General features: G+C 40.2%; 1 protein-coding gene across 7 annotated transcripts in view; it reads left to right on the forward strand.

Annotated features, from left to right (window-relative positions):
• The first annotated feature begins 3,490 nt into the window (after positions 1-3,490).
• tcf7 (transcription factor 7) overlaps positions 3,491-11,015 on the forward strand; it is a 36,393-nt gene continuing 28,868 nt past the window's right edge. For 3 of the 7 annotated variants that reach the window (XM_079486269.1, XM_079486268.1, XM_079486271.1), the window contains exons 1-3: positions 3,567-3,935; positions 4,007-4,073; positions 4,406-4,509. In XM_079486269.1, coding sequence (XP_079342395.1) covers positions 3,762-3,935; positions 4,007-4,073; positions 4,406-4,509 — 345 coding nt within the window. In that variant the 5' untranslated portion in view covers positions 3,567-3,761. Of the gene's footprint in view, positions 3,936-4,006; positions 4,074-4,405; positions 4,510-11,015 lie in introns of all 7 variants that reach the window. The other 4 variants (XM_079486273.1, XM_079486272.1, XM_079486270.1 and 1 more) reach the window with 4 other exon arrangements.

Consider the following 11,015-nt stretch of genomic DNA (forward strand, 5'->3'; position numbering starts at 1 on the left):
TGGGGGAAGTAATTCAGGACAGAATTCCCTTTTTTGGGGGGAGTCCCTTTAATCTGAAAACAACAACAACAGAGCAACTCAAAAACCCTACAAGCCGATTGTGACTCATGATAAGAAGAAGGTACTTTGCTAAACCTTAAACATTTATATTAACGATTATATGCAGAGATGGTGTAAAAATAATGATTGATAAATGAATAAAGAAAAGAAAATGGAGGATCTTGTGTTTCTCTTTTCCTGTTTTTTAAGAAATGGAGAGACCGTCAGGGGAGTTCTGCAGCTGAGATCAGCTCTTTTTTTCTCCACTATTATATTATTATTAAAACGTTCTGTGCATTACATCATGTTACAAAATATGCATTGGATTAAAAAAATGTTCAGCATCAAGCCAGCATAGTTTCTTTAAATGTCAGAAACACTTTACATTAAGGTTGTATTTGTTAACATTAGTTTTTCAGCATTTATTCATCTTTGTTAGATACAGTTATTCATGTTAGTCAATAGTGCATTCTTTGATTTAAAAATGTATTAATAAATGCTGAAATTAACACGAACTTAGATTAAAAATCCTGGAGAAGTTCTGTTAGTTCATGTTAGCTATTGCATTAACTCACTGTTAACAAATGCACAACCTATTGTAAAGCGTTGCCAAAATGTCTTTTAAATCTTAAAAGCACTGCTTCCCACTTTGGGTTTGGAAATCATGTGACATTTTCTTCACATTAGACCAAGCTAGCGTGTCTTTTATAGCTTTCTGTATGGTAGAGTATCAAGGAGCTTTGCCCAGAAGAAATGAAAGCGTGTTTAGCAATGAGGATTTCGTTTGAAAATTTTTAGAGAGATCCATAATTTACTTGCTTTAGTCATTCATGTCACTTTTACATCCAAAGACAAATATTCTGGTGCATTCTCACACGATGTGTTGTTATTTATGAGGTGCTAAAGTATCACATTATGAGCAGTGATCCGATAAAAAAGTGTGTTTCTGTCAGAGCAACATCATTTGTAGAAGTTAGATAAAGAGGAGGAAAAAGCACACACGCACGCACACACACACAAAGAAACATTTATAAACTGAAGTTTCCACTGAGGTAAGCTGCAGCGCTGCAGCACGGTTCTGCACGCGGGTGTCGATTGAATCTTGCGTGTCTTAAAATAGAAGCCTCGCATTGGTTTACAAGGCAGAGAGATTCTGCTTCTTCATTAATGTTAAGCACAAGAGTAAAAGTGACGGTGTGTGTGCAGATGCGGTACACGGGTGTGTGACTCAAGAGTGTTGTGTGTGTGTGTGTGTGTGTGTGTAGCTTACTACACGCACAGGTTTAAATGGCTGTGTTTCAGATCAAAGGCTCAGGCATTAACAAGCCTCTTTGTTTCCTGTCAGAGAGAGAGAGAGAGAGATCACAACAACAGGTTTCACCTCATGTGATCTCGGGAGGGCAGACTAACCCCACATACAGCTCACACACACTCACACTACTGATGCTGCTCATGAATGAACCGCAATAACATTCATTAATGTGCACACTTGATATGGTGTATAAAGTAATATACAGAGACCCTTGTGTCTTGAAGGAGCTATTTCTTTCTTGATATAACGGTTCAAGATGTGTTTTATACTTGCACAGTTAAGAGCAAATATCATTATTATATTACTGAAAGTCATTCATTTAATGTTACTACCATAAGGCATGTGAGAGGACCTTGCATGTCAATTAAAAGTCATATTTGTATTAGTTTCAACAGGATCAATACATGGATAAATACAGACAGAAAATATCTTATTATAAAACAAAAATGTGTAAATATATACATCTGATCCATGCAGTCATAAAAATGTTTATTTCATTGTAAATCACAAACTGCAGCAGTGTTTAAATGTTTGCTCTTTCATTTTAATCCAGAGAAATAAAAAGAATCGACTATATATAGTTTCTAGTTTTGTAAGGCAAGCATTGACCATAGTAAGAGCGTAGAGAGTGAGCGCAGAACAGACACGCTTGTGTTTCAAGGGTGCGGCCAATAAAAACACACACAAGTGGCTTGAGTTAACATGTGTTTCTTTGGATGTGGCTTGACCTCAGTTAAAGGATGTGATTTAATTACTTTGCTTCTTAAATGTGCCTGCAGATTATTTAGGAAGCACAGTGTATAATTTTTAATTCCCGAAACCATCAAAGCTTGTGTTCAAGAACACAGTTCAACATTTCAATGTGCTTTCAGTCGTCCGACCTGATTCTGATATTGTTTTATTCACTCCTCTTGTTTCAGTAGATGGATTTGACAATAATAATTCAATGATAGAGTTAAAAGTTATACCTCCTCCTCCTCTTATTATCTTAAAAAGAATTGTGTCCATAAATGAAAAGATTTGCAAGTGATTTCAGAATGTTTCAAAACATCAACATTCATATACTGTACTTCCCAGCGTTCACAAATGTTTCTGAGAGCAAGCAAATGTTCTAGTGTGGGAGATCCAAAAGATTTTTCTTTTTGACAAAAGACTTTGGACACTTTCATACAGTAACCTCTTGCTTTAAGGTGTCGTTGCCCTTTTCATGTTTTACGTTTGTGTTTCCTGCTTCTGGTAAATTTACAAACAAACGCTTAAGATAAAAAACACAGTAAATCCTTAAAATAAAATATTTCTCATAAAGAGTGAAAACTAGAGCAGTGAAAACTAGAGCACTCTGGAAACATGCAAATGTTCACTCTATGCGGCAACATGATAAAAACAACTTCATCAGGAAAATGATGTAGAAAAATGATGTCTCCATGAAAAGCACTTGTCTATATTTAATCAAGGCAAATAAACAAGGTCTCATTTATAATTTAGATTTGCATGCATTGAACAGCTCATTTTTAATCCATTTATTAATATGCATGGTTGATATTGTATAAATATGCAGCCTTATGCAAATATTAGTCACTTTGCTGTTTGTATTTAATTCTCATTCCCAGCTGCGGTTCATGACTGTACATTTACTCAGATGTGATGGCACAGCGTGGCAAGGCATAATGATTTATTATTTCTTTTAATTTAAAAACAAACTAAAACATCAATAACTTCAAAACTTAACTTATGCACATGAAAGCGGTCGCTTGTTATCACAATCATCTACATTTATTTAACAAGTAAAGCACTGTTATGTCAATACAAATATATTAGGTTGCTTTCTGATATAATGATATATATCTCATTTATATATATATATTCTCTCAAACAAGCTTAATTCTATTTATCAAAAATGTTTAAAATGATATAAACGTAGATGTTTCCACTCAAAGAAAGAGTCCAGAAAAACGTTGTTGATTCTTCTTTGAATGTATTTGTTTTCTTGTGTAGTTGTTTTTGTTTACACATGTGTTGTTTTGGACTAGTTCTGCAAATGCGAATATAGAAATGCTTGTTGTGCTATTAAAGCAATGTTTTTCACGAAGGGCTTTGATTGACGTGTGTCGGATTTCTGCTTCTCTTGTGTTTCTCTGTGAGTACTGTGAGTTGGAGCGCGTGTAGTTTTGGGTGTCGTGTCTCTTTAAGAGCGTGCCCCCCTCTTCTCAGCGGAGCTGTCAATCACGCGTCTTTCTCTTTGATCTTTGCTGTTGTAAAGCGCGAGCGTTTGTTACGTTGAGCTCGCGCGGCAGAAGTTCTTTCACTCTCTCGCGAGTCCGATCTACTGCAGATCTTCACCGGAGAACATCAGTGAAGTGAGTCAGTAAAGTTTATCAGTCAGGTTAGTCGCGGTGATCCGGAGTAAGACATGCCGCAGCTGAACGGCGGTGGGGGGGACGATCTCGGGGCGAACGATGAGATGATCGCGTTTAAAGATGAGGGAGATCGCGAGGAGAAGATCCGCGAGGAGAACGCGTTCACGAGCGACCTGTCCGATCTCAAGTCATCTCTGGTGAACGAGTCCGAGATCAACTCAGGCACTGTAAGAGCCCAACACACACACACACACACACACTTCATATGACAGAGAAATCACACGTGTGTGCATTACAGGTGATCAGAAGAGGACACGCAGAAGATCACAGACTTTACACTGATAAACGACAACATCTGGATGAAGGTAAGTGTGAGTCACATCCTTTATCAAACACATGTTGACCAGGAGCTTGATGTGAAGGCTCAAAATGAGCAGACCAAAAACACACCAAGATGGCAAATGTGATGATGGCTGTGATTGTGTGCGACGACGGCTCTGCTGACGTGATGGAGTTTTCTTGGGGAAAACCTGAACTTCACATCATTAAAACACTCGTGTTTCTGCTTCATTGAGGAATGTTGGGATTGATCTTTCGTTTAAAACATACTTACAGATGTTTAGTCACTTCCATGCTGTTCTTTCTTCAGTCAAGTTCAAAAGAATTGAGAGTTATGTTTTTTGTGTCTCACCTCAAGTGCCAAAACATCAAGATGGTGGGATGTACAAGCCGCCGTATTCCGGATACCCGTTTCTGATGTTGTCTGAGTCCTATCTGCCCAACGGACCCGTCTCACCGTCTGTAAGTGTTTCACTTCATATGCAGCTCTGAGAATCTGTGTTTGAGTTTGTCCCGTGTGCCGCTTGTGCCTAACTTTCATTTCAATGTTAAACTTTCTTTTATCCGTCAAAGTTTAGCAGCCGTGGCGACGTGCACACATTGGTAGAAAGCTGTTTTGTGCTCTTTGTCATACGAGGTCATGGTTAACACATTATGATGGACAGACATTGTGTTTGTATGTGTGCAGTTTACAGACATTTCCTCCACTTCACACATGTGTGAGATCTCCGTGTCGTTTTGAACTGATCCATTTTTAACATGATGACATCACAATCAGAATTGAGTTTTTTTGTGGTCGTGTGACTGAAAATCTTTCTTGAAGTTTCTTATTTCCCAGCTGAAGAATGATATCATAATGTTGTTCAAACTCATTCTTTGGGTTAGCTGCAAAACATTGTGGTTTCAACAGGTGTACTTTTAATACAGATATTACACATTTATAACAGAAAATTCTCGATTGGCTCGTTTTGTGAGTTGTGGCTGTAGTATGTTGTGTTGTACATGTAGTTCTTCTTTGCTCAAACTTTACCTGAAAGAATACTTTGGTCGCACTTTCTTTTAAGGTCCAATTGTTGCCATTAACAATCCATTAACTACTACTTTTGCATCAATAAAGTCCTAATTTGGTACTTATTAATAGTTAGTATGAAAGTTGGGTAGGATTAGGGATAATAGGGACCAATTCTCACTATTAACTAGTTGTTGTTAGCATGCCTGTGATGTTTATTAGTACTTATAAAGCACATATTCTACATCCCTAATCCTACCCAATACCTGAACCTAACAACTACCTTACTAACTATTAATACGCAACAAATTGGGAGTTTATTGAGGCAAATGTCCTAGTTAATGGTTTGTTAATAGCGAGAATTGGACCTTAAAATAAAGTGTGACCAAAATAATTATGGTCATGCGGAATATGTGCTTTATTAGTGCTAATAAATTCTAATAATAGACATGCTAATATGCAACTTGTTAATAGTGAGGAGTGGTCCGTGTACTAAAGTGTTATCGGTATTTCACTCGTTTCGACACACTTCAGTATATTAACAAACCATTAGCCACGACTTTTCCCCCAATTTATTTGTTGCTTATTAATAGTTAGTATGATAGTTGTTTAGGTATTGGGTAGGATTAGGGATATGCTCATGCAGAATAAGTGCTTTATAAGTACTAATATACAGCCAATATGCCAATAATAGACATGCTAATAACAACCAGTTAATAGTGAGAGTTGCCCCCTATACGGCTCTTTCCTCTTTAATCGAGAGAAATATAAATGTAGATTTATTCTGGAGTGTTATGGGTGTGTAGATCTTACCCACAGAATATCATATGAACCATAAAAATAAGTTCTGGCAGAACCGTCGAGCGTAGTAGCCGAAGAGCGAATGAGCAGAGATGTTATTGGGAGGGATTGATCGTCCCAACTGAATTCTGAAAGAAACACACATCGAGAGATATTATTGGTCCTCTGAATCCAACGATTGTGTACTGCATTAGCGAGGGAATGAGATGTTTTTATTATGTCGACTACACTGAAATGTGTCTCTTGTTGTCATGGATCAAGAGCTGAAGTTGATCAGGGTTTGTGTCTTTATGTTAACAATAGAGCACTGGTGGCTTTGTGTCATGAGACATTGAGAGGATAACACAGATAACTGACAGCCGCTGGATTACAGAAGAAAACCTCTTTAAGCCATTCTTGCGCTTCAATCGTAACACAACGGAATAGCGCTGGAATAATACATTGTTGTTCGTTTTAAAATTAGACAGACGATCAAGACATTTCCAGTGGTCTTAATGCCATTAAAACATGTGTAAACCTCGCTCAGACCGGATGATCCCAGCGCCGTGGGATGACTGTCTAACACTGGCAAATGTTGATCCAAGTCTTTGAAGTATGATGTATGTATGAAGATGGAAATATCTGTGAAGTGATGAAGACGTGTGTGTGTGATGCCCTCAGGTGTTTATAGCTGTAATTATTGGTGTGTGTGTGTTCCGCTGTGAGAGTTAAGCAGATGTTGGGCCGGTGATTTAACATGTCTCTGCACGCTTCTGAAGTTGCCCCATCAGGGCCGGCTCACAAATTCTTCTGGCGTGTATAAGACTTCATGTCGTGAAAGCTTTCCACAGGCAATGTTGTAGAAGTGGAGCGTGTGGGATGTGTCACCCCAAACACAGACACAACCGTTTAACAGACAATAAATCTGGACATCTTAAAGGGAGAGCACCCAAAAATACAATTCTACCATCATTTACTCACCGATCCTTTACAGATGTCTCTGTTCTGCTGAACACAAAGAAATATATTTGGAAGAATGTGAATAACCTAACAGATCTCGTCCCCTATTGACTGTGTGTGCGTGTGTGTTTATTTTGGTTTGGGTATGGACATTCTTACAAATATCTTCCTTTGTCTTCAGCAAAACAAAGACTTTTGTAAAGGTTTGGAACAATCTGAGCGTGACTTGATGATGACGGATTTTCGTTTTTGGGTGAACTGTCCCTTTAAAAAAAATCAAAGTATGTCAATTCATACCCGAGACGTATTCAGTTGTTTTTTAAAAAGCAGACACGTTGAAGAATAAGGAAACCGCTGCTTTAAAAAAGCACAAGAAAAGAAATGTTGAAAGGAATCCGTGTGACACGGTCAAGAGAAATATGGTGAAATTGAAATGATTCTTTACTGATAATCTTCATCTCCATCGAAATGATCTGATTCTCACGTGGGGAGCAAATTTAAACATTACGGCGGCCCGATCAGGAACCCGCATGATTCAAAACTCCAGTCAGATTTATTTGAAGACTCGACTCACCGGTGAATCTTAGTTTCACCGTCGGACGGATGCCCAGCACATATTCCTCTTGTGTTTGTGCTACTGTACGTCTTATCGTCAGAAGACTCTTTCTTAATGAATCAGTCTTCATGAAAGCCAGTCAAACTGAAAGAAAATCCCCCACCTCAAGGTAACATCACTTTCTGACAGTCATCGATGTCAGTCTGTGACGCATTTATCATTTCATTCTTTCTGTCTGTCAGAAAACACCATTCTTTAAATAACGCTTCATGTGTGTGAGAGGTGGTCCCAATGGATCGTTCTCACCCAGGTGTGTTTCTTTCACTTCCCCCTCATCCGTCGGCCATTTGGCAGGCGTCTGGGTGACGAGAGAACACAGTCTGGAGGGGGAGGACGCGCTCTTTAATGACGCTGATCACTGTTGTGTTCTCACGTGATGTTTCTCAAGTCCAAAGCGTCCGAACAGCATCTTCTTCGCAGTGATGAGTGCCTGACGTCGCCCAGACTCTAAAGCTGAGCGTTACACAATAATACATTAATAATAGTCTTAAGAACTAAATATCTCATAGACTTACACAGAATGAGGACCCGACCTACTATAATAGAATATCACAAAAACACATCATATATAAAAGTATTAAACGTCTTTCACTGGTCAATACGTGTGGATTTCTATCCCGTCTTTATGATCTGTTCCTGTGTGATTTCTGCTTTGCATTTTGATTCCAGTGTTTATAAAGATTGAAATATATTTTGTTCAGTACCTCTCGTGTTTGTTTCTGTGATAACACACAGTGTTTGTGCGTGTGTACCCATCTGTGCCGCTTGTAGATGGGTATCAGATGCGAGCGGGATCAGGCCGCTGTGATCACACCCATGTGTGCCGCCCCGTGTGGCCGGCGAGGCTCCAGTAGGTCTGGCCCGCCACTAATTCGGGGTGCTGGGGGCGTTGGCTGACCCCACGCTGACAACTACAGCAGCGCACACTGTATCGCTCTCATTGAAGACACACAACACATCTGCAAGGGTGTGACATTTTATGAAGTTAAAGATTTTCAACATATTGTGTCATTTGAATTCTTCATTTGGTGTTGGGAATGATGTAAGCTGTTCGTTTTTGTAGGAGCAGTAGATCTCTTCCTGAAAGATAAAAGCAGATTATAATGCGCTGAATATGCAACAGACGTTTTCCTCTGAGAGACATAACCGTGAGAGACATGTTTCTTGAAGAGATCTTTGGAGTTGAATTGAAAAGCAGAACGTGCTCTGTGTCCTGTCTGATAATCATGTGTGTGACATCAGCACGTGTTTGACAGAGAAAGCCATCGTAGAACAGTGAGTCCTCAACACCTGACACTGACTAAAACCTTTGTAAGCGTTTTACTGTACACCCACCTGAGAGCATCACCCTTTAGCCTCTCCTGACATCAACACTGACCAATCACACTCCATTCACACGTTCTCCGAGGTGTCCTGAAGAAGTGTGGGTGAGAGCCGGTGAGCAACCACCCAGAACACCCTAGCAACCAACCACCCAGAACACCCTAGCAACCAACCACCCTGAACACCCTAGCGTTGTGGACGCTGGAGCACCTCTCGTATTTTTATTAGAAAATGTCAAAATGTATTTTCAGCATGTGAGCTGCGGGATGTGAAGTGCAGTTGGTAATGAGAGACGTGCTGTAGGAGAAGGATCGGGGCTTTACCACAGAGCGATGGCTTTAAAGTAGGGACATCCCAGATCCGCCGCCTGCGCTCTTTCAGATGTTATGGAACGTGGCTTTCGATGTGGTTTCTGTTCCCTCAGCATCGCGTGGAGCCAACTGGAAAGCATTAAACTGCTATAAATAGCACTGCGCCTATGGGATTGAGAACAAGGTCTTCTTGGATCCGAGCGGAGAAAAACCGCTGGAAAAGCAGGCCCTTTTAATGACAAACATGAAAGTATCTCGCCGGCCTGGCTTTCTTGTAAGAAGTCCCTGGTCTGATACGTTGTCAGGGTACAGTTTGCGGGGAAGTCCTGTTTGTGCGTTCAGAGCGGCTGTTAGAGTTGTTTGTGATCTTTGTGGCTCTATCAGATTAATAGTGTGTGACTCTTTGACACTTGTTTGCAGGGGTACCGTGAGTGTTTGTTTGTGTGTGTGTGTGTGTGTTTGTGTGTGTTGACGTCGCTGACATACATCCTACATCCTGTGTTCAGTGATATCGTCTCTCTCTCTCGCTCTCGCTCTCTCAGGGGAGTGAAGGTGAGCTGTGCTGTGGTTATCTGTGTGTGTATTTGTGCAACTGCACCTTTACTACAATGCAAACGCTGCTGTGTGTGTGTGTGTGTGTGTTATCTGATGAGGTGGAGTAAACACTGTGTGAAGTTGTCTTCTTGCGGAAGGGAGTCAGCAGTAAACACAGAGGCTGGTAACCACGCGAGCACCTGGTGCATCTTACTGTGAACGACTGGAAACACTCAGAGTCGCAACGCTTTCTTCCTTAACTGTTTCACAGCCGGACGATTGAGAAGAGAAGAGCGCTTCATACCCCCCGCCAAGACAACCAAACACTTCACTTCTGTTTGTTTCTCAACCGCAATAAACATTTGTTCACTGTTGTTTTATGACACATGGATTTCATCTCTTTACAGATATAAATGACTGATGTGTTCTTTGATGACATAAGTTGTGTTTCTTACGTGCTTTTATTAATGGACTGTTTACGTGTGTCTGTCGTGTTCATCTGCTGGAGTTTGTGGGCATGTAAAGGGTGTGTGTGTGTGTGTGTTTCTGCACATCTTTATGCATGTTTGGTTGTTTGAGTACAGTTGTGTGTGGTAAGATGTTGTGGTTTACCATGGAAAATGACACCAGACTCTTCTACTCACCTGAAAAACAAAGCACTCATGCGAGATGGAAACTTAAGAAAGACTCCATAATCGTATTTGCCGTCGGGGGCCCTTACTGCGAAAATGAGATATATATTTTTTACGTTACGTTCACTACACATTTTAGAGTCGTTTTTGGTTCAGTTTTATTTTGTAATAGTTGCATTTCAAACTAATCGCTGAAATCGTAACGCACACAGCTGTTACAGAACTTTCTATGCAAGTGTTTCTTCCGTTTTAGCTGTAAATTAGAGCAGAATGTTTCAGCAGTGAATAAGGATTAAAGCGGTACTTCAGGCCTCGAGGGATCCTCAGTGAGTGTGACTTTCTTCTTGAAGAATAATCTAGTCAGAGTTATAATACCACCTATCCTTTTACTTCCTTCGGTAGAATGGGGGCCAAGTTTTGAAGTGCATCCATCGATCAAAGAACGGCACGACAAACAAAGGTCTTCCGAAGCTAATCGATGTGTTTGTTTGTGAGAAAACAAATCCATATTGACAGCGCTGTTAAAGATAATGTCTAACATCCGCTGCAGGTGAACGAGAGGCTTGTTTTTCCGCTTTATGTTAGTGACGATAGCTCCCGCCCAGAGGAGATGGTGTTTCTATTGGCTGAATTATAAAAATGCTGTGTTCGTCACAGGAACTTACGACACGCCCAAGTCATTTGCCGGACAAACAAGCCTCTCGTTCGCCTGCAGGGGATGTTAGACATTATCGTTAACAGCGCTGTCCATATGGATTTTTCTCACAAATAAACACATCCATTAGCTTCTGAAGACCACAGAG

The sequence above is a fragment of the Barbatula barbatula genome (assembly GCF_947034865.1).
Source record: "Barbatula barbatula genome assembly, chromosome: 22".
In the NCBI taxonomy this organism is placed as follows: Eukaryota; Metazoa; Chordata; class Actinopteri; order Cypriniformes; family Nemacheilidae; genus Barbatula; species Barbatula barbatula.